The 25,114-nt window shown below is 38.4% G+C and overlaps 1 protein-coding gene and 1 pseudogene across 1 annotated transcript; both read right to left on the bottom strand.

The window, feature by feature from the left end:
* Positions 1-1,754: 1,754 nt before the first annotated feature.
* On the bottom strand, positions 1,755-22,372 carry LOC119537615 (olfactory receptor 2AG1-like). The gene is made up of 2 exons (XM_037840150.1): positions 22,289-22,372; positions 1,755-2,719 (listed from the first exon to the last, which is right to left on the bottom strand). The coding sequence occupies exon 2, from the start codon at positions 2,697-2,699 to the stop codon at positions 1,755-1,757; it is 945 nt and encodes a 314-aa protein (XP_037696078.1). The 5' UTR covers positions 2,700-2,719; positions 22,289-22,372.
* On the bottom strand, positions 22,167-23,090 carry LOC119537618 (annotated as a pseudogene).
* Positions 23,091-25,114: the final 2,024 nt, after the last annotated feature.

The raw sequence follows: 25,114 nt of genomic DNA, 5'->3' as shown, positions 1-25,114 counted from the left end.
AGAGATCCAAGCTACAGATCCTGGGATTTGGGATTGGGTCCCAATAAATCCTCAACCATCTCTCCTGACAGCTGGGCATGAACTGGGCTTCACAGTGGATTCCATCCCAAACTCTTGCTGTCTTCATCACTGAAGTAAACACTTAAATTTTAAGCACCGACCCTGATACTCTTCCAGAGAGGATGTCTCAAAAGATGAGGCCCTGCAAGGTGGTGAAAGCAAGATGTTCCCCAGAGTCCTCTTTGAGAACAGCTCACTTTATTACCTCTACACACAATGAAATACCTTGGGACATTTTTAATTGTTTGTTTTTGTGATCATAGATTGAATTCTGCAAGACAACTTTATTTTACAATCCTCTCCTAAGCAGAGGAAAAAATTTTGTAGGTTCTGGAACTGAGAAGAATCCAAGAAGCCATCCATAGCTGTTCCTTCTCTTTGCTCAGAGGCAAAGTCAAGAATGCCAAATGCAGGCAGACATCTATACAACTTTTCTTTTAAATCCCCCTCCACCACTAAAAAAGCTATCTGAAACTTCTCTTAGTACTTCTCTATTATAATGGGATTAAAATTATTATTCACTTGAGGATGTAGAAGTCACTATTCAAATAATGTTAGCTGCTCTTAAAACATAACAGGTCTGAAAAATTTCTAGAAAAATTCAAGAAATTTAGTCATACACTAGATACAAGAACAGATCTGTAATTTTTTGGTGATGCTAGATTGAAATTGCTCAATGTTATATATTTCTCATCAATGTTTATTTCTTTCTATATGAAAAGAATTGTAATCCTTTATTGTATTTGTTACTAAAGTTTCCCCAACCATTTTTCCTTCAATTTTAGCACTAATATAATAATTTATTCATTAATTGATCCTTATGTAAGTATTTCAGCTAGTAAATAAAGAATGGATGATGGAATTAGAATATCATCACTACTCTCAAATTTACACTGCTTCTACGGGAGCCCTTCAAAGAAAGGTAACCAGATATCATGTTCCCCTTGATGGACTGCACACAGTACCATCTATGAATTAGTCTTGCCAAGAAACAAAACTTGAATCTCATCAAACTCCTGGTTCTATTAAATTACAGAAAAGAGAGTAGAGAGAGTTCTAAGTCAGACAACACTGTGAGAATGTAATGAGCAAACTCCAGATTGAGGGAAACTTTATTTTTTTATTACTTCAAAAATATTTCTCAAGAAAACACAACCAGACAGAGGGAAGAGAAAACTATTGGCCTGGAACGTTCTGTCTAGAGAAAAGAATCTATCTTATATGGCTATAAATTCACGCTAATAGGGAGATAAAAATTGAGAAATGTTGCCCCTAGGAATTAGTAAAATTGAACATTTGTACCTTAATTCAATGTCTCTACTTTCTCTTTCCTTTTTATTTCCTGATTTAACAGAGCCATAGAAAAAAATATGGCTTGCTAACTATGTGATTGAGGCTAGGATTGTTGTAGGAGGAGGAAAGAAAACACAAAGTGAAAAATAAGATCATCTCTGTCAGAACAGAAAGGGAATTTCAACTAGACCCCAGGGTGTGTCTCAGAGAAATAAATGTTTCCTAGCTATCCAAACCTAAAGCTGATGGGAACAAAACAGTGCCTTCAAAGCTAAACTATGGCTCATATCCAGTGTGGTGGATTTTTAAAATTTTCAAAATTTTGAAGGAGATAGCTCAACATGAAGAGAAGAACTGGGATATCACATGTAAGCTTGAAGGCTTCCACATGACATTGGCATCTACAGTCTCTGGGTAGAGGTACATCTCCCCAGTACCCTCCCAAGGGCCCCCATTACCTCCTTGTTTCTCAGACTATAGATAAGAGGGTTTATGGCAGGAGTAATGACTGTATAAAATACAGAAAAGATATTGTCCTGTTGGGGACTGTGGTAGGAACTGGGCAAGATGTATATAAACATGGCGGCTCCATAGTACATTCCTACCACAGTCAGGTGAGAAGAGCATGTGACGAGGGCTTTCTGTCTCCCCTCACCTGAGGACATGTGGAAAACAGCAACTAGGACAAATGCATAAGAGGCAAGGATAGCAGCAAGGGGAGGCATGAGAAAGGTTACACCCATCACATACACCATGAGCTCATATATTGAGGTGTCTGCACAGGCCAACTTGAGAAGAGCTGGGATCTCACAGACCAGATGGCTAATCTCCCGGGACATGCAGAAAGGGAAGTGCATAGTATATGAGGTGTGTATCACAGCATTCAGGGACGCCAGGATCCAGGATGTGGCCACCATGAGCCAACAGACCCTCGGCCTCATTAGGACCATGTAGTTCAGAGGATGGCAAATGGCCACATACCTGTCATAAGCCATGAAGGCCAGTAGGATGTCCTCTGCACCACCCAGGATCAGGATGGCAAACAACTGAAAGGCACAGCCTCCATAGGAGATGGTGCTCTCACCACGCAGATAATCCACAAATGTTTTGGGAGTCACTACAGATGCAAACAACAAATCCATGAGAGAAAGCTGGCTGAGCAGGATGTACATGGGCACATGGAGCCGGGCATCCATTGTGATGACCAGGAGAAGCAAGCCATTGCTGGTCAGGGCCAACATGTACAGGACAGCGATTGTGGAGCAGAGCAGCTCAGGAGACTCACTGACATTCAGAATCCCCATCAAGATGAAGCTGCTTCCCAAGGTGGAGTTCCAGGGCTCCATTATGTTGTTTCTTTAGTCATCTGGAATTACATAAAATACAGGTGAGGTGGTGCTCAGGTTGTCAATCAGGACTTCCTGGCTCCACAATATTAGAGCCCTTAGCCAGCAAGAATTGCTTACTAAATTTACAATATCATATTATCATGTTGTTTCATGCATGACTTTAGACAAGTATGTACTGATCACAAATTGTTAATAGGGAACATGTTTTCCTCACTCTTGAAGTTTCCTTCAATGAAAAGGGTGCCCTATTAGTACAATAATTCTAGACTTGTCTCTGTCTATTCATCTCTCTTAATTCTACTTGGAAAAGAGGAGTGACTGCATTAAATGGGAGAGATTAAAGGGAAAATCAGAGCACATGTAATACAGTCTCTTTCTCTTTTCTCCTTCTCAGGACACCCTGGGTCTTCAAGAGGGTGATGTATGTCACTCTTCTTTCCATCCAAGATTCTGAAACAATTGAGAAAGAAGATATTTGTGCAGGACAAAATGTCACCTCTCTTTTGCATAAAGCAGATTGAAGAATGTAGCTTATATGTTGCTGGGCAATGGGCTTCCTAATACCAACCCCAAAGTGGACAGAAACTCCTCTTTACTCACTGAGAATGCAGGACCAGTCAGAAGTCCCCATAAGGAAGAACTGGGAGAAGAGAGGATGAGAGAAGACAAAGCACTAACCATCTTATTTGACTTCCAAAAAAGAGAGAGAAGTTTTTCCTCACTAATTCTTCAATTAGATTGTGTTCTTTCTCCTGTCTTTGGAAGGAGTGAGGACTGAACAGATGCCAAGTATCTTACACCAATGTTCTCTTGACATAGAAGGAAATTTAGGGAGAGGAAAAGAACCATCACCTCTGATGCTTATCATGTTCCAGGCACCATGACAGCTCCTGGAGATGGAGAATAAATACAACATATAGGGCACCTGACCACATTCAGTTCCACTCTTGTGACGGGTATTAAAAAATAATTACAATTATAACTTGTGAAAAATTCCATAAAGGAAAAGAAGACTGGTAATTGAGGAAAAGCTTCTCTGGGAGAGTGACTTTTGAGCTCAGTTTTGCAGGATGAATATGTTTTCCAAATGAAGAGAAGTGAAGGGTTATCTGGGCAGAGGTTACAGCAAATACAAAGTGTGAGGTGGAAAAGAGCTTGTAGCATCTGAGGAACTGAAAGAAGCCTGGTAAATTGGGTATTGAATGAGATAAATTTGGAGAGAGAAGCAAGGTCCAAATCATACTGGGCCTATTAGGGTATATGGACTACAATGGAAAGCTATTTAATTGCTATGTGCAGGTGTGACATCAGGCAACTTTTATTTTCAAAAGATAACTCTTATAGTTGTATAGAGGAGGAAAAGATAGGAAAGGGACAAGCTTAAAGGCTAGGGAGTAAGTGCAGCAGTGATTGTGGTTATCCAGGTGAGATGCGTAGCTAGGACCAGGGAATTGGCACTAATGTAATAAATTCAATGTACATTTGAGAAGTAGAATCAACAGTAACTGGTGATCAACTGGATATCCATGATGGAAATCAGGCAGAGGATGCTTTAGTTTGGGAGGTGATAAATTGAAGAACTAGGAGAGTTGAAGGAACTAGAAACCTTCCATTAGAATGAAGAGTCTGTTTGTTCACTGTGAGTAGATGAAGAGTATTTGGTGGGAAATTTTGGAATTCAAGCAAAAAGTCATGGTTTGCTGATTTTTGTCACTGTGCTCTTCTTACTACTACCATTTCAGCCATCACTCTTTTTGTGTTGAAATTCTGTGATAATGATTGATACCTCTTGATTTGATACTTAATCTTATCTAAGATGTTATAAAATGTAATGTGAGTGGTCACAGTGCCTGGGCTTAGGCTATTCCTTCTCCACTGACCACACGACCTTGGGGAACTTATTTAGACAGTCTGATGCTCAATTTTCTCACCTCCAAATCGGGAATTCTAGCACTGTGTTACTATTTCATAGGTCTCTTATGAGAGTCAACTGAGATGATTCATATGTTTTTAAATCATCATATATAAGTAAGTTCTACACATGTCTTTTATCAAGGTGTTATAATTTTCTGGTCACTTTATGGCTGTAGGCACTGAGTAGATACTTAATATATGTGAAGTATGATTGATATAGAGAAAACAGCTCACAGAGATTTTGTTCACCCTAGTCCAAAGTTCTAGGACTACTCTTAACAGCATTCCTTAAATTAGGGGTTGACAAACCATGGCCAAATCCAATCCAACACCTATTTTTGTAAATAAAATTTTCCTGGAACAAAGCTACACCCATGTCTTTATGTGTTGTCTGTGGCTGATTTCATACTGAAACGGCAGAATTTAGTAGTGGCAATGGAATCATAAAAGCATAAACTATTCACTATCTGCCCTTTACAGAGAAAGTTTGCTGACTCATGTCTTAGGTTATCTAGCCCATCTCTTCCAGACTCCTATAGTCTATTCTTAGCTTTACTTACATATTTTTTAATTACCTGAAAAGACTCGCTCTTCTTGCCTCTGGAGCCAGCCCCATTTATCCTGCAGAGCCTTAGGATAATATGTTGACCAACATGGTAGGCAGACAATGTTTTCACCCAAGATTGCTTCAAAGATAAATTTTCAAAAAGATTTTTTAAACTCCAATATTAAAATATGCTTTGTCAGTCCTGCTCCATTTTTTCGTCTCCAAATCACCATGGCATATCTCATAAGAAAAGAGAGGATTGTGATGATAGGTGGGTACAAATGTGATTGAAAGGGAAAGTTTAAAGGTCATGTATGTCACTAGAGGGAAAGCCAGAGGATGAAACATGGGAGTGTGCAACATAGTGAACCCTCTTCAGGGTGAACATGTTCTAGAATTGATTGTGGTGATGAATGCACAACTCTGTGAATATACTAGAAGACAGTGATTGTACATTTCAGATGGATTTCATATGGTATATGAATATTTCACAATAAAATTGCTTTAAAAAATAGAAAAAGGAAAAGAAAAGGGATGATTGGAGAGGTTCTTGAGGTTATTCCCAGAGACTTGTCCCTTATATTCCACAGGTTATGACCAGACTGCAGAGAGTCTCATCTACAATACTAGACAACGTATATTAAGCACCTATTATGTGCAAGATTTATCTGAGAGCTTTACATAATAAATTGCATCATCAGTCCCATGAGGTGGGTGATTATTAAAGCTACTACATTTGAGGGAACTGAGGCATAGAAAGATTAGGTGGCTTGCCAAGGATCATGCAGTTACTAAGTGGCATAACCAGGCGATCTGGTGCTAGAGACCATCTGAAAGCTGCCATGTTTTTCAGCCTCCCTCATAAAGAATGTTAAACCATGTGATGCTATTTTGCCTCAAGGACATATAACCTGTAAGCTACACACATTTTGTATGTCAGTAGGTGAAACTCTTTCTTTTTAAATAACTTCTCTTGAACTTATCAAGGGCTAAAACTGATTCCAGGCATACAAAATTTCTAGTCCTTGAATGGGTATATTCCAAGGCTATTTACAGGAAACAAAATATTTGACAGTAAATCATTATGCAAACGTTAGGCTATTCAGCCCTCCTTGGAGTGTGAGTGTCAGATTCCTTCTTCAGGCATAAAGGGAGATTAAAAGTTTCTCTACATATTTGGTATCTGTCTAGTTCATTCCAATTCTTTTTGGATAACAGGTTTCTTTCAAATTAATGTTAGATTTCTATAACTTTCAGCTCTCATGAGTTTAACTACAAATTCCAAAAGAGCTTCAAACCATCAAGCCGTCAATACCGAAGGGATATCAGGATATATAATGATACATTATCTAATTTTTTATATCCTTTGAGATCTCCTTTGGCAGATCCAAAAAAATTTTTCAGGCATCAGTAAACCCAAGGGTGACTCTTGGTTCTTCTGAGATAGAGATGTTTTACAATAAATACCAAATGACAGATAAGTGGACCAAATGAAGATAAGTGGACCAAAGATGGAACCCAAGAAAACATTAAAATCTAAGAGGAAGGCAAAGGATAAAGCCAGTGAAAGAAGTAAGAAAGGACCAGAGAACAAAGGAACAGACACACTTACAAGCAGAACTAGGAGAATGTGGTCTCATGGAAGCCAAACTTTTCAAAGAAGAAAGTTTCAAAAAGGGAGTGATCTACTGTCAAATGTAGCACAGAGAGCCAATAAACAAGGACAGTATAAAATCCCATGGGTTTTGGAGGTAGAGATATTGTTGGTAAATCTGTCTATGGAGGTTTCAGTAAAAGAGAAGCCAGAATGCTGGATTTAAGGAGTGAAGAGGAGGTGGGGAAGTAGATATTGTGGGTATAAGTTACACTTTTATAGAGTTTGGGATTCAAAGGTAAAGATATTAGAAAGTAGCAAGAGGGGAAGGGGAAGACAAGGTCAGCTTTTTGTTTCTTTTAATTTTGTCAGGGTACAGTGTGGGAATTAAACATATTTATAAAGTGAGGAGAGGGAGCATGTAAAGAAAGGGTAAAATAAAGGAGATAAAGATAGAACAAGGTCCAAGAGAAGGCTGGATAGTTCAAGGATAGTAGTTGAGAAGTTAGCCTTTGTATTCTGGAGGAAAGAGGTGACTATGGATATGAATATTTATGAAGAGATGGAAGAAGAAAGAAGACGGAGAAGCCAGAAGGGCAGGGCTGGTGGAGTTGACAGTGGTTACACCTGATGGACTCAATATTCTTAGTTAATAAGGAAATGTGATTATCTGCTAAGAGTGGGGATGTTGGCCTTTGATCACGGACCTTGAAAGAGTGTGGAGTTTTGAATATTCTGCTAGAAGAAATGAAGATGTTGCTGAATAAGGAAAATTGAAAGGATTTCTTTGTGTCATGAAGGGCTTAGCTAAGTTTTGAGTGCAGGAAGTATGAACTATTACCAATTTTTCAGTATTTTTTTCTCCTTCCTAGGTATAGAATCAAAGCTGTGAACAAGAGATCTTGTAAGGGATTAGGTTGGAAAGGAACTGATAGAACTAGTGAGAGAACCTTCAGATCCCCATCATGTAGTCCAGGCTGGATAAGGATAAAGAAAAATCTAGGGGGGATTGAGCAACAGAGACATAATACAAAGATCAAGAACATGTAGTTTCATTAAGGTTGAAAAAAATTAGTGAACGCTGAAGCATGTGATAATAGAAGAGTAGGAGGTTAAAGAGTTGAACATGCATTTTTATATTCAGAGGTGGAGCAGTAATAAATAAGGGTAAAATACATAAAGAAGCCATGATAATGGGTGGCTGAAATTATGTAAACAGACAGAACATTATTTAGGTTGAAGAAAATAAGGAACTAAGATAGGTCATTCCCATGGACACCGAACTGTAACAGAGCTAGGGAATCTAAGACTTCAAAGAATGTGAGGGAATGACCTGGGTGGTAGGAGCTAAAAGTGACTAGGAATGAAAGACCCTCAGAGAGTAGAAAATGTTGTATGAAACTAGAGACCTAATGGTTTGGAAAGTGTCTTTGGGGGACAAAGAAAATGTTAACCCTGGTCTCAACCCGATAAGTAAGACATTGGAGAATGATAAGAATCCACCAAAAGAGAAAAAAGAGTACAGATTTCTTAGGAAAGAACCTGTGCTTAGTTTATTTGAAGCACATTAAGATTGCAAGAAAGTTTGTTGAAGGACCAAGGGTTTCAGAGGGCACAAAGTAATGTTCCGGGGCAGGAGGGTGAACATGGATGGGGAACAGGAAATTGCTTCAGGGGAGAAGAAGCACAAAAGAATGTGTAGCCCAGGGCCCCACGTACACGCAGCATCCACAGTCCCAGCGGCGTGCGCCACTGAGAGAGAGTGCAAAGAAAGAGTAGATGAAGATATATAAGTGGCCAAAGAGCACATAAAGGATATTCAGTATTATTGGTCATCAGGGAAATGCCAACGAAAACCATAAGGAGATACCATGAGGAGAGATTTTATTAAAAAACAAACAAAAAACCATATCAGTAAGGATGCAGAGAAATTGGAACCCTTATACAGTACTTTGTTGGTGGCATTGTAAAATACCGCAGCTGCTATGAAAATCAGCTTGGCAGTTTCACAAAAAGTTGAACATAGAATTACGATGAGATCCAGCAATTGCACTTTTGGTATATATCCAAAAGAATTGAAAGCAGGGTCTCAATTATATATTTACAGCAGCATTATTCACAATAACCAAAAGATGGAAACAACACAAGTGTCCATCAACCAATGGATGGATAAACAAAATGTGGTATATACACAATGGAATATTATTCAGCCATACAAGAATGAAGTGCTGATACATACTACAACATGGATGAACCTTGAAAAAATGACATTGAGTGAAATGAGCCAGACACAGAAAGACAACTATTGTACGATCTTGCTTATATGAAATATCTACAAGTAAATTCATAGAAACAGATAGTAGATTACACGTTACCAGGGGCTGGGGGTGGGTGGATGAGACAAATGTGGAGTTAATACTGAATGAGTGCAGAGTTTCTGTTTAAGGTGATGAAAAGTTTGGGTGATGGATATTGGTGATGGTAGCACAATATTGTGAATGTAATCAATACCACTGAATTGCACACTTGAAAGTGGTTAAAGTGGAAAATTTTTAGTTGTATTGTTGTTGCTACAATAAACAATGTTAAGAAAATACAAAAAACAAAGAAGATAAATAGCCATTTATAATTTAGTTGGTGACCAAGGATGCTAGGAATGTGAAAATCTGGTGAGTTAGGTGTCCTATTAGCTTGACCTCCTTACTATGTCCCAAATTCTCCCTGGGAGTCTCTACCTCTCCAATCCATTTTCCATGCTGATATTACAATATTCTTAAAAATACAATTCTGATGCCATATTCTTAACATACTTTAAGGACTGCCCAGTATTCTTGATATGTTATAATACATAGCTCATGATCCAGCCAGCCTGACCTCTCCAGCCTGATTCTTCACCATCGTCTATAGCCTCTCCTTCCCCACCACCATCTCTATCCAGACCCCACTTCCAGCCATGCAATTCCCCAAAAACTGTGTTCTCTCTTCCCTGTAGGTCTTTGCACCTGCATGTCCCTCGGCCTAGAATTCCCTCTTCTTTTTTCTCTTCCCATCTCACACACCTCCTTTCTCTTTTCCTGGTGAAAGCTTCCTGGAACTCCAGAACATTAGCTGTCATTACCTCCTGGATGTTGGCCTTGTTTCTCACAGGTTGAGTAGCTGTCTTGACTAATGTACTCAAATATTCTTTATCCTTAAAAAAGGGGCCTGTATCTTAATCACATGTCCACTCAATGTACAGCACAATATCTACCCACAATTATCCTTAATAATTATTCACCGAATGAGGGAATAAATGAATGGAGTGTTCAGAATATAATGCATGAGGAATACTTCTTAATTGGAATCTTTAGAGGGTCCTACTCTTGTTTTGTAGCTGCTCACTTATTGACAACTCATATCCCCCACATAGATATAAAATCCTTACCTCAGATGGGCAGGGGATATTGCTGCTAGATATCACTGCAGGCTAGGTAGTTCGAGAAAGCAAGATGTACAAATAGAAATTGGTGAGCCAAGAATGTGACTCCTCAAGCTGTTTTGGGGTGTGCGTAAGGTCAGTGAGTCAGTGCCCTTCCCTGTTTGCAGTCCTTCTCTGGTAAAGGGGTGTGGATATAGTCAGCTTCGTCCCTTAACAGCTGACCCTTATGAAAGAAGGATCACATAGGATCAGGAAGTTGCCTGTCTCTTCTCCTGAGCAAGGAGTTAGGACAAGTCACTTTTTTTCATCCAGTTACCCTATGAGGGAATTTTTCTAGCCATCAGTATTTGTTAGGCAAAGGTCAAGGTTCAGGCTTTTTTAAAGGCCTTCACTCCAACTGGTCGCTGGAAGAAATGCTGAATAAAAGAAAAAACCCAAGCAAGAAGATATGGGAAGAGGACCTAAAGAAGTACCCTAGTGCTCAGCCTCACTGTCCCTTGAGGTGGCTCTTCTGGCTCCCTATGTGATGACAATGACTTTCACCCTCTTCAGCAGCTCTGTTTAAAGGAAAATTTCTCCCCAGCTGAAATGATCTCTCCCTGGAAATGTTGGTCCAGGAAACAAGATTTTAATAAATCCCCTGGGCATGATTCCTGGCCTTGCATCCCTGCTTTCTTCTCTCAGTGAATGAGCTCTGAGGCTCTGAGGGATCACTCTATCTTTAAAGGAAGTCTGGAGAGCTCTTTTACAGCCCTGACTGCAGCTAGCACCCATCTGCCCTGGATGGCCATGTGCCCCAAGTTATGGGGTCTGGTGACATTGATGGGATCTCAGGAGATCTGAGGACCAGGGCCCTCTTAACCCTTCCCAAAGAGGTCAATCTTTCACTGGATAAATGAGTATTCTAGAACATATTAACTTAGACTAACACATAAGAGATTTCTGCTTTGTTTTTGCCTCCATATTTCTGTTTGGTTAATTTTTTGTTTTTTTTGATTCCATAAATCTTTATCGAGGTCCTGCTATATGCTAGGTATGAAGTGCTAAAGACGTATCAAGGGAAAAATAGACAACTATCCCTGTTGACATGGATTTTACACTCTAGAGGGATAAGCAAAAAAAATAAAATAGAAATAAATTATACATTTTATACCATGTAGAAAGTGTCAAGTGCTGTGGACATAAAAAAGCAAAGTGAGGTGAAGAGAGAATATGGGGAACATGGGGGTGTGTGGCAACTTTAAACACAGTGGTCAGGTCATGCCTTACTGAGTTGACTTTCTAGCAAAAACCTAAAGAGTAATCTAGGCAGGGGGAACAGCCAGTGCACAAGTCCTGAGCTGGGACTGAGGGGAGCAGCTGGGAGGCCAATGATGTTGGAGCAGAGAGTGAGCTGGGATATGGCAGGAGATGAGGTCAGAGAAGTCACTGGAGTAGGCATATAGAGCCATGGAAGGATTTTGGTTTTTACTAGAAGTGAAATTGGGGGACTACTGGAGGACTTCAAGTAGAGAATGAAGAAATCTGATATATGAATAAAAAGGATTCCTCTGGTTACTCTGTTGAAGACTGTAGGGGGAAAAGAAAGGAAGCCTTTTTTCCTGTCCCATTACTTAGAGGCTGATAAAAAAATTAATATGCAATTATTTTAAGATGATTTTATTCACCATGATGTTATATAATTTACAATCTTTAATTTAAAAAGAGAATCTCAAATATTAAGCATTTTTAATGAAAAGGAAAATAAAATATTGATATTCAATTTTCACTGCCAGTTATCCCAAATAATAAAAGGGAGCAGCGACACAATTACTTTGAATTTTCTTCAAAGTTCTACCATTGTGGCATAAAATGCTTGGTAAGAGAATTATCTTAAGTTTCCCTATTGGAAAAATAATTCCCTAATGTAATGGTCAGTTTTATGACTCAACTTGCTAGACCACAGTCTCTAGTCTTTCAGTCAAACTCTAATACAGATGTGGCTGTGAAGGTATTTTGTAGATATTATTAAAATCCATAATCAATCGATTTTAAGGAAGAATATGCTAGATAATCTGAATGGCCAAAGGTAATCAGTAGAAAGTCCTTAAGAACAGAAGCAGGCTTCCCTGAGGAAGAAGAAATTCTGCCTGTGGATAGCAGCTTCAGCTGGTGCCCAAAAGTTCCATCCTGCCTTTCCTTCACTTGCCTTGCCAGCCCCCACAATCATTTAAGCCAGTTCCTTACAATAAATCTCTTCATATGTATCTCCTAGTGGTTCTGTTTGAAACTTGTTTGAACCCTGACATACAGAGTTTGGTACCCTGAGTGGTTCCAGAAGAAGAGAATCTTAAAGATAAATTTTTAGATGCTATTCCATTTTTTTTTTTTTTTTGGAATTGCTTCTCTAATCTGATTAGATTTGAAGGCATTAAGACTATTTCTAGTGTAAAGAGGGCACATGGTTTCTCCTTAACTGGCTGGAAAAAGTGGGGAAAGGAAAGGAGGATCTCAGGACCTCAAATTCCCAGCTCAAGCTCTGCATTTATGACCAGGAAGCTTCCACACTTCCCTAAAGAAACTCTTTTCTTCAGACTGAAGACAGGGATTTCTGAAAACCAAACCCAGGGTCTCATCATGCCAGTAGATGAATTATAATGCAAATCAAATACCCAAGTTGCCAGAGTGTCTGCTGTTAAAGTAACCTCATTGACTGTTAAGGAATGGGAACAATCCTTATTGGAATGGGGCACATGGACGGATCCCAGTGAATCTGCAGGGCATCAAACCCCTAAAATCTGCTAAGTTTTTTGCCAGTAGGCACAGACCTTCCATTTCTGACTGAGGAGGTTAGCCCTCTTTTGCCTTAACAACGCATAAATTTTCTCCCCTGAGGTATCTGCCTTGCAGAGCACTGCTGATTCTCCTGGGAAACTACCCCACCACTCCTCTTGGCTTCTAGACCTATAAGTACACTCAAGTCCCAGGAGGCCAAAGGGTGATGTACAACTGTTACCTGTGAGGAGTTGTGCTATAAACCAAAAGATCTGCATAAATTTTATAATCTATATAGATGGAAATTTAGGGAATATGTACAGGAATGGTTCTTTCTTTCTTTCTTTCTTTCTTTCTTTCTTTCTTTCTTTCTTTCTTTCTTTCTTTCTTTATTTCAGTTTTATTGAAATATATTCACATACCACACACTCATCCATGGTGTACAATCAACTGTTCACAGGACCATCATATAGTCATGCATTCATCACCCCAATCTATTTTTGAACATTTTTCTTACATCATAAAGAATTAGAATAAAAAAGAACACCCAAATCGCCCCCCCATCCCACCCTATTTTTCATTCAGTTTTTGTCCCCATTTTTCTACTCATCTATCCGTACACTGGATAAAGGGAGTGCAATCCACAAGGTTTTCACAATCACACTGTCCCTCCTTGTAAGCTACATTGTTATACAATCATCTTCAAGAGCCAGACTATTGGGTTGGAGTTTGATAATTTCAGGTATTTACTTCTACCTATTCCAATACATTAAAACCTAAGAGGTGTTATCTATACAGTACAGAAGAATGTCCACCAGAGTGACCTCTCAACTCCATTTGAAATCTCTCAGACACTGAAATTTTATTCCATTTCATTTCACATCCCCCTTTTGATCAAGAAGATACCCTCAACCCCATGATGCTGGGTCCAGATTCATCCCTGGGAGTCATATCCCATGTTGCCAGGAAGATTTACACCCCTGGGAGTCAGGTCCCACGTAGGGGAGAGGGCAGTGAGATCACCTGCCGAGGTGGCTTAGTTAGAGAGATAGAGAGGGTTACATCTGAGCAACAAAGAGGTACTCAGGGGGAGACCCTTAGGGACAATTATATGCAGGTTTAGCCTCTCCTTTGCAGTAACAAGCTCCATAAGGGTAAGTCCCATGATAGAGGGCTTGGCACATCAAACCGCCAGTCCTCAATGTCTGTGACAACATCAGCATCAGTCCAGGTGAGGAAGTCCAACTCTTCTGCATTTTCCTCCAACTCCTCAGGGGGGCCCTCCAAATATATTTTTATTCCTTGCCCAAATTACTTTGGGATGTGTCACTGTTTCACTCTAACCTATATAGACCTACCATATCTCACTTCCTATTTAAAGTTCCATGTAATTGTGGTGTTTGAACAAACTGACTGTAGAAAATATAGATCCTGCACCCAATAGACATCTCTTCCCTTGGTCTCAAATGGAAGTTGAAGTTTTAAAACACAGTCGGTTTCAACCTTTACCTTTGGGCCAGTTTGCCCTAGGCTTAACCAGATCTGCTTCATTCATATCACTAATTGAAGTCTGGGCTGTTTCTTGGCTCTTTTTTTTTTTTTTTTTTTTTTATCAGTTGCTGTATGCACTAATGCTGACATTCATGTCTGCCAAGCTCTACCTCTGAGTTTCAGGTGTCACAGAGACACCCAATGTTCCAGAGACCAATCAGATTATACACTAAGGGATCAGCATCTCAGAGTTTGGAGACAGCTATTACAATTCAGGAATAGATTTGACTGCTGTAAGAGCTTATAATCTGGGGACCATTACAATAATTGTTCCCCTCTTAGGCTGTATTCTAAGACTCAATTCTGAGTTTACACATTGTAGTTAGTTCAGATTGGTGAGGCATTATAGTGTTTGCCTTGGTTTCTGGTGTACTTCACTCAACATGCTGTGTACAGGATCCATTCACCTCGTTGCGTGTCTCACAGCTTCACTCCTTTTTGTAGTTGCTCAATATTCCATTATATGCATACACCACAGTTTGCCATTCTGTACCTCAGTCTATGTACCCTTAGGCCACCTCCACCCATTGCAAATCATGAATACTGCCTCCATGAACACCAGTGTGCAAGTGTCCATTCATGTCTCTGCTCTCAGATCTTCCAATTACATACCTCATAATGAGGTTGCAGGACCTTATGGTGCCCACATACTTAGTTTTTGGTGGAACCACCACACTGACCTCCAGAAAGGCTACACCATTCTGTCTGCATATCAACAGTAGATAGGTACATCCCTCTCTCCATGTTTTCTCCAACACTTTTACTCCTATTTATATTTTTTCCTACAATTTTATGGAGTTATATTCATACACCATACATTTATGCACAGTGTACAGTCAGTTGTTCATGGTATCATCATAAAGTTGTACATTTATCACCCAATCAGCACATGAACATATTGATTATTACAAAAAAAGAGTTGTTTTTTTTTTTAGTGAATTATAAAAAAGATGATAAAATGAAAAATAACATATCATACAATACAATATAATAGTAAGGACAGAAAACAACACCACTACCAAGAATCTCATATCCCTCCCTTATATCACCTTCTCACACAAACTTAGCTTTGGTATATTGCCTTTGTTACAGTTGATGGAAGCTTATTACATTGTTACTGTTGACCATAGACTCTAGTTTGCTTTGATTATGTTTTTTCCCAAATACCATCCCTTTGTCAACACTCTGCATGGTTGACATTCATTTGTTCTCCCACATGTAAAAACAATTTTATATTTGTAGATTTAGTAGCAGTCATTGGCCACTCCAGTTTTTGCCAATTTATACAGTCCCAGTCTTTGTCATCTGTCTTTACCTCTGGTGTCATACATTTTCCTATCCCACCTCTTTCAGCTTTACTCACAGACATCTTTGTTCAGTGTACTTAAAATATTGTGCTACCATCAGATATTACTATGCTATCTATTTCTGGATCTATACAATCAATCCTACTAATCATTTTATAGTCCTTCAGCATCAAATACCTGATCTCTACCCTCTTTCTACCTCCTGGTAGCTTGTGTTCTTAGCTTTTAACTCTCAAAGTTTGTTCACTAATGTTTGTTCATATTATTGAGACCATACAGTATCTGTACTTTTGTTTCTGGCTAACTTCACTCAACATAATGTCCGCAAGTTTCATCCACCTTATTATCTGTTCCATATCTTTGTTCTATCTTACAGCTGCATAATATTCCATCATGTGTGCATACCACAGTTTGTTTATCCACTTGTCTGTTGATGGACATTTGGGCTATTTCCATCTCTTGGATATCATGAATAATGCTGCAATAAACTTCAGTTTACAAATGTCCATTTGTGTCTTAAATTTCAGTTCCTCTGAGTATATATATTTACCTATTAATGGAATGGCTGTGTCATATGGCAAATCTATACTTAGCTTCCTGAGGAACCTCCATACTGTCTTCCAGAGTGGTTACACCATTCTACATTCCCACCAACAATGAATAAGTGTGCCTCTTTCTCCACATCCTCTCCAGCACTTGTCATTTTCTGTTTTTTGGATAATGGCCATTCTGGTAGGTGTGAGATGGTATCTCATGGTTTTGATTTGCATTTCCCTAATAGCAAGTGAAGTTGAGCATTTTTTCATATGTTTTTGAGCCATCTGTATTTCCTCTTCAGAAAAGTGTCTGTTCATGTCTTTTGCCCATTTTTTAATTGGGTTGTTTGTCTTTCTGTTTTTGAGTTGTAGGATCCCTACATATATTTGGGAAATTAAACCCTTAGCTGATATGTGGTTTCCAAATATCATCTCCCATTGTGTAGGTTACCTTTTTACTTTTCTGATGAAGTCCTTTGAAGTACAAAAGTGTTTAATTTTGAGGAGATCCCATTTGTCTATTTGTTCTTTGGTTGCTCGTGCCTTGGGTGTGAGGTTTAGGAAACCACCTCCTATTACAAGAGCTTTCAGACAGTGCCCTATATTTTCTTCTAAGAGTCTTATGGTCTTGGTGCTAATGTTTAGGTCTTTGATCCATTTTGAGTTAATTTTTGTCTAAGGTGTGAGATAGGAGTCCTCTTTCAGTCTTTCGGAAATGTATATCCAGTTCTTCAAACACCATTTATTGAAGAGGCTGCTCTGTCTCAGTTGCTTTGGCTTGACTGTCTTATCAAAGACCAATTGTCCATAGATGTGAGGGTCTACTTCTGAACACTCAATTAGATTCCATTGGTCGATATATCTATCCCTTTGCCAGTACCATGCTGTTTTGAGCACTGTAACTTTGTAGTATCTTTCAAAGTCAGGTAGTGTGAGACCTCCCACTTCATTCCTCTTTCTCAAGATAGTTTTGGCTATTTGGGGTAAATTTCCATTCCAAATAAATTTGGTTACTGGTTTTTCTATTTCTGTAAAGTAAGTTGTTGGGATTTTAATTGGTATTGTATTGAGTCTATAAATCAGTTTAGGTAAAATTGCCATCTTAACTATATTTAGTCTTCCAATCCATGAACATGGTGTCATCTTCCATTTTTTTAAGTCCTGTCTGATTTCTTTTAGCAGTTTCTTATAGTTTTCCGTGTAAAGGTCTTTTGGAATTTTTTCTCAATTTCCTCCTCTTGTTGAACATTGCTTGTGTATAGGAACACTATAGATTTTTGCATGTTGATCTTGTAGCCTGCCACTTTGCTGTATTCATTGACTAGTTCTAGTAGCTTTGCTGTAGATTTTTCTGAATTTTCTACATATAGAATCATGTCATCTGCAAATAGCGAAAGTTTTACTTCTTCCTCTCCAATTTGGGTGACTTTTATTTCTTTTTCTTGCCTAATTGCTCTAGCTAGCACTTCCAGCATGATGTTGAATAACAGTGGTGACAGTGGGCATCCCTGTCTTGTTCCTGATTTTAGAGGGAAAGCTTTCAGTGTCTCCCCATTGAGTATGATGTTAGCTATGGGTTTTTCATATATTGCCTCTATCATAGTGAAAAAGTTCCCTTCTATTCCTATCCTTTGAAATATTTTCATCAGGAAAGGATGTTGACTTTTGTCAAATGCATTTTCTGCATTGATCAAGATGATCATGCGGTTCTTCTGCTTTGATTTATTGATGTGGTGCATTACATTAATTGATTTTCTTATGTTGAACCAGCCTTGCATACCTGGAATAAATCCCACCTGATCATGGTGTATAATTCTTTAATGTGCAGCTGGATTAGATTTGGAAGTATTTTGTTAAGGATCTTTGCATCTATATTCATTAAAGAGATTGGTCTATAATTTTCTTTTTTTGTAGTATTTTTGTCTGATTTTGGTATTAGGGTGATGTTGGCTTCATGGAATGAGTTATGTAGCTTTCCTTCTTCTTCAATTTTTTGAAGAATTTGAGCAGGATTTGTACTAATTCTTTCTTGAATGCTTGGTGGAATTCACATATGAAGGCATCTGGTCCTGGGCTTTTCCTTTTTGGGAGCTTTTTGATGACTGGCTCAATCTCTTTACTTGTGTTTGGTTTGTTGAGGTCATCTATTTCCTCTTGAGTCAATATTGGTTGTTTATGCTTTTCTAGTAAGTTTTCCATTTTGTCTAAGTTGTATAGTTTATTAGCATACAGTTGCTAGTAGTATCTTCTCATTATCTCCTTAATTTCTGCAGGGTCAGTAGTTATGTTTCCTTTCCCATTTCTGATTGTATTTATTTGCATCTGCTCTTTTTTTTTTGTTAGCGTAGCTAACAGTCCATCAATTTTATTGATTTTCTCAAGGAACCAACTTCTGGTTTTGTTGATTCTCTCTATTGTTTTCCTGTTCTTAGTTTCATTGATTTCTGCTCTAATCTTTGTTATATCTTCCCTTCTGTTTGCTTTTGGGTTAGTTTGCTATTCTTTCTCTAGTTCCACCAGGTGAACTGTTAATTCTTCAGATTTTGCTCTCTCTTCTCTTTTAATATAGGCATTTAGGGCAATAAATTTCTCTCTCAGCACTGCCTTTGCTGCACCTCATAACTTTTGGTATGTTGTGTTTTCATTGTCATTTGCCCCAAGGTATTTACTAACTTTGCTTGTAATTTCTTCCTTTACCCACTCATTTAGCCTCCATATATTTGTGGATTTTATAACCCTTTGCCGGTTATTTATTTCCAACTTCATTCCATTATGGTCCAAGAGTGTTTTGTATAATATTAATATTTTTATATTTGTAGAGACTTGCTTTGTGACCCAACATGTGGTCTATCCTAGAGAATGTTCCATGAGCACTTGAGAAAAAAGTATATCCTGCTGTTGTTGGGTGTTGTGTTCTATAAATATCTTTCAAGTCTAGTTTATCATACAATTCAATATCTTTCTTTCTTTATTGATCCTCTGTCTAGATGTTCTGTGCATTGATGACAGTGGTGTATTGAAGTCTCCAACTATTATTGTAGATGTATCTACTCCTTTCAGTGATCTCAGTGTTTGCCTCATGAATTTTGGGGCATTCTGGCTTGGTGCATAAATATTTATGATTGTTTTGTTTTCTTCATGAATTGACCCTTTTATTGATATATAGTATCCTTCTTTGTCTCTTTTAATTGTTTGGCCTTTGACATCTAATTTGTCTGATATTAATACAGCTACTCCTGCTTTTTTCTGATTATTTGCATGAAATATCTTTTTCCAACCTTTCACTTACAGTCTATTTTTGCCCTTGTGTCTACAGTGAGTTTCTTGCAGACTACATATAAATGGGTCCTGTTTTTTAATCCATTCTGCCAGTCTGTGTCTTTTTATTGGGGAGTTTAATCCATTTACATTTAGTTTTATTGCTGTAAGTGCAGTACTTTCCTCTACCATTGAGTCTTTTGGATTTTATGTGTCATATCTTCTTTTTTCCTCTCTCTCCTTTTACCTTTCCTGATAATCATCATTTCTGCACTCTTCTCCAACCCTCTCTCCTGTCTTTTCCTATCAGCCTGTAGCACTCCATCTATTATTTCTTGTAGTGCTGGTCTCTTGTTCACAAACTCTCTCAGTGTCTGTTTGTCTGAAAATATTTTAATCTCTCCCTTATTTTTGAAGGACAGTTTTGCTGAATATAGAATTCTTGGTTGGCAGTTTTTCTCTTTCAGTATCTTAAATATATCATGCCACTGTCTTCTTGTCTCTATGGTTTCTGCGGAGAAATCTGTACATAGTCTTACGGAGCTTCCCTTTTATGTGATAGATTGCTTTTCCATTTCTGCTTTCAGAATTCTCCCTTTGTCTTTGACATTGGACAATCTGATCAGTAAATGTCTTGGAGTAGGTCTATTGGGATCTATTCAGTTTGTGGTATGCTGTACTTCTTGAATCTCTAATTTTCTGTCTTTCATAAGAGTTGGGAAATTTTCAGTGAATATTTCTTCTGTTATTCTTTCTGCCCCTTTCCCCCTTCTTCTCCTGCTTGGATACCCATAACATGTATATTCATGTGTTTCATGCTGTCACTTATCTCCCCAAGACCCTGCTCATATTTTTTCCATTTTTTTCACCATCTGTTCTCTTGTGTTTATGAATTCAAATGTCCTGTCTTCCAGTTCACTGATCCTTTCTTCTGCCTGTTCAAATCTACTGTTGTGTCCCTCCATTGTGTTTTTCATCTCCTCCATTGTGGCCTTCATTCCCATAAGTTCTGCCACTTGTTTTTTCAAGTTTACAAATTCTTCTTTATGGTCATCCAGTGTCTTCTTTATATCCTTCATCTCTTTTGCTACATCTTCCTTCAGTTCATTAAATTGATTTTGCATTATTTGTCTCAACTCCTGTATCTCAGTTGAACTATCAGTTTGTTCCTTTGGCTGATCCATATTTTCATGTTTCCCAGTATGGCTTGTTATCTTAAGTTGTCTCAGCATCTGATTTTTTGATTAGTTTATTCTGGAGCTCATTTTCACTCTTTTACCTAGGGATTTCTTGTTGGTTGGCTTTGTTCTCTGACCTTTGGTGTTCAGTTCAACTTACTTTAGAACTCTAACTTAGGTTTCATTGAGTTGATAGAAATTTTTCACCTCTTGTTTTTCTGTTTCTTGCCCTGTCTCTATGTAGACTTTTTGTGAGAGGGTCTCCTCAGATACGGTCAACCCCAGTCTAATTTTCCCAGTCCAGGGAGGCCCAGGACTCATGAGGAGAGTATGGACTTTCCCTGAGAATGAGACCCTCCTATGAGGCTTCTAGAGTCTGTGCTTTTCTTCTCCTGTCTGGCAGGTGGCACTTGCCAGCCCTCAGCCCCCCCACCACTGTAAGGAAGTATGGAGACTTTAGTTCTCCAGATGACTCTGATCCTGTCAGAGGTGTGGCTGACTGAAGCTGGAATCTGAATTCCAGCCCCTGGTGTCTGAGTTCCCAGAAGGAGGGCTGCCAGTTGAGCTCAACCTCCCTCAACTCTCCCAATCCTAGGAACTCCAGCTGTGTCCTAGGGTACTATTCCCTTCTCCCTGGGAATGGTTCTTAAGTATGTGGGATCACAGTAGAAGGAACAAAGTTGGATCAGGCTGAATATGGGCCCAATAAATAGAGATCCTGAAGTCAATGTTGTAGTTTGTGGGGTTAGAAAGGGCTCTAAGAGACTTTTTGGTTGATTCGCTGAAACATGGACCAAAAAATAGCATAAATTAAATGAAGTTGCAATCAGAATTTAAGTCACAATAGAAATATAACACCATGAAGACTTTATTTTATGTCCATATACCCAACTCCTAGATATCTCTAGGAAATATAAGAAGTATGCAAAAGTTTTTTGATGAATGAAGGCAAAATGAAAGAAACAGGTCCATTCGTGTGAAAGGTAGTCCTGTATTTGTGATAGTTTCATTTTCTCTTTGTTTATTTTTAGCTGAAATTGTATATCTACTTTTAAAAGTTCCCTTATTAGTGTGTATGGGCTTGGAGATTATAGGGCTGTATTTTGTCACACTTTCTTTCTTCCTTGCTACCTCCTTCCCTTTTCTCTTTCTCTCCCCCTTTCTTCCTTTCTCTCTCATTCTTTCTTTTTCCTATATTCCTTTCTTCCATCCTTTCTAAATTTCTTTCCTGTCTATCAAGGTGCCTTGTCTTGAATAACAATTTGTTGACTTTTTACTGAGAAGACACATGAGAAAGCAAGAGAAGGAGGACAAAACATGTAAGGAAGGGATGAGAATAGGAAAAGTTTCCTAGAAAATCACTTCCCTCCACAACCCTAAATTGTCAACAAACTCAAAGACACTGCCACAAACAAGGCTATTTTGAAGTTATTCCCTGAGAGCCCCTGTGACATCTTTGTTCCTCAGACTATAAATGATGGAGTTCAGCATGGATGTCACTGCTGAGTAGAACACGGAGATCATCTTACCTCTTTCATACATTGTCTTGGAGTTCGGCCTCATGTAGGCAAATATTGCTGAGCCATAGAGAAGTAAAACAACAGTGAGGTGGGAGCCACAGGTAGAGAAGACCTTGAGCCTCCCCTCCCCTGCCTGCATCCGGATCACAGTGGAGATGATGTTCCTGTAGGAGACCAAGATGAGGGAGACAGGAGCCAGGAGGATCACCACACCCATCACAATGACAGCCATCTCAGCATTGTAGGTGTCAGCCGAAGCCAGCTTCAGGAGGGCAGGAGGTTCACAAAAATAGTGATTGGATTATTTCCCTTGTTTGTGTGACATAAAGTAAATGTGCTGTCCGCTAGAGACCCAACTGCCCAGATGGCCCAGGGCCCTAGGGCCAGCTGAACACAGACCCAACGTGTCATGATGGTGGAGAAGTGCAGGGGCTTGCACACAGCCACGTACCGGTCATAGGACATTACTGCCAGCAGTTCACACTCTGTAGACCCAACCAGAAGTAAAACTACCATCTGCACTGAGCATCCGGCAAAGGAACTAGTTTTCCTCTTTACCAGGAAGTGTAGCACCTGGGACACTGGTTGTGGAAAAACAGAGATCAGCAAAGGACAGATTTCTCAGGAGAAAGTACATGGGTGTGTGTAGCCTGGAGTCGATGTGAATGAGCACAATGATGAGCAGGTTTCCCAGTACAGTGAGCACATAGATGATCAGAAAGAGGACAAAGAGCAGCTCCTGTGTCTGTGGATCCTGTGCAAGGCCCAGGAAGACAAACTCAGTCACATAGGTGTGGTTTTCTTCACCCATGAATGTCTACTCCTGTGTATAGGTGAGCACCAAGGAAAGAAGCACATATTGGTTGATTACAAAATATTGGAACATCTTAGGCATTTGATTAACCAGTATTAAAATTTAGACTATTGTTTTCCATCTCTTAGCTTCCACCCATGAAATGATTGAGTTTTCTTTTTTTCATAGTTTTTACAATTGAAAGTCAATTCTGGTTTTCCCAACTCAAGAATCTTTTGTTCATATGAGCTTGGGGAGGTCATGTGGATCTGCTTCATGAGCAAACCTCCATTGCACTGTTAATGACTGAAAGTCCTGAGAAGACTGCAGTGCTTCTAACAATGCATTCTTTCTCTTATGTAGGTTTGGGAAACAAATGGATTGATGTTGCTATAAAAAACAATCTTTAGTTGCAAAGTGTCTTATAACTTTTAGAAGGCTGATATTTTTTTCATTATCTTTACAAAATAATGCTAAAGAAGCACTTCATGCAATGCATGGAAAATTAAGATAAAGCAAGATGAAGTTGCCCATGATCCTGCCTTTTCCCAATTTCTTTTGTAAATTCTTGCACAGTAAAGAGGGAGCTGAGCAGCAACAGTAGAAACAGCTGCTGCATTGGTAGCTGCACTCAGTAACATCCTTTAACTATCCTCTAAGCAATCTCCACACTCTATTATCTCTCTTTCTACAGGGTCCTTTGGCAACAATAATAGTAACTGTCATGTGTCAGGCATCCTCCTGGTGCCAATCATTATTAATACTTTTTTTTGCATTCCTTGTTTATTTTAAAATGTCTTTAATTCACGGGAGGTAGCTATTAATTATCCACATTATTCTGAGGATGAAACATAGACTTAGCGAAATTCTCAAACTGGTTCCTCTAAGCCCCTCCACACTCCTGTATCCTGGAATACGTTTTATTCCTTCCTCTCCAACTGGTGGTAGAGATGGTTAATCTTTCACCTAATTCTCTCTGCCTGCCCCTCAAATCCACTCCTTATAGAGCAGCCCAGAGAACTTATTCATTTTAAGGTTTTAGAGCTAATATGATAGAGCCGATGGATAAGTAGGCACAACAATGAGAGTTAGACATCTTTTAATATTTACTTTTAAACATTTTGGGGGAGTCTTGCCCAAAGTAAAATAGAAAACATTAAAGGAGGGAATATTGAGAAAAGTGACAAATGTTATTTGCAGATTACTTGACTAAGTCTTTTTAGGAAATCAGAGAATCAATTCAGTTATATGATAATTGGTAAGAAGTAACAGCTGATACAAAATGAACAATTGAACATTTTTGTTTTATTATGTATCAAAAATAACCAAATAGAAATCTTAGTAAAAAAGTTCCTCCCCAAATAAGAAATGGCTAAACCTTACAAGTGGTACACTTATGATAACTTTGAAGACTGATTTGAGGAAATTAGGGAACATGATGTCTAAGCAAATGAACACACAAATTTTATGAATAAGACAACTCAGTTGTATAAAGATGTTAATTTTCCATGATTTATCCTGTGAATTCACAGTAATTCCAACCACAGAGGATTTTTCTAAGAGAATTTAAAGATGTTTATTCTAAATTTTATCTTGATGAGCAATCATATAATATCAAATAAACAGTGAAAAGAAACATGATGGAGCACAGGAACTACATTCTACCAGATATAAAATATAGTTAATTCCTCTTATTATTGTACCACATACTTCAACTGGTATAAAACAGTTGACTAATAAATATATAATAGAATTGAAACAGACCTGATATATATGAGAATATAATATATGATAAATGGAGCATCTTACATCAGTGAGTTAATAAAGTACTACATAACAAAATGAGAGGAATATTTCTTTTTTCACTGTGGAAAATTATATATATATATGTATATATGTATATTTATATAAGCATGCATCCTAAGTATAAGCAATCATTAATCCCAAATGAACTAATTACATGTTTTTTAAATAAAATTTTTTGTGAAATTTGGTTATCCATCCAACATCTATTCAATCTTTAGATGGCAAAGCCTCTTTTA

Source organism: Choloepus didactylus, chromosome 6, assembly GCF_015220235.1.
Source record: "Choloepus didactylus isolate mChoDid1 chromosome 6, mChoDid1.pri, whole genome shotgun sequence".
Taxonomy (NCBI): Eukaryota; Metazoa; Chordata; class Mammalia; order Pilosa; family Megalonychidae; genus Choloepus; species Choloepus didactylus.
The sequence above is the reverse complement of the archived record's forward strand: the minus strand, read 5'-3'. Positions and strand labels throughout refer to the sequence as shown.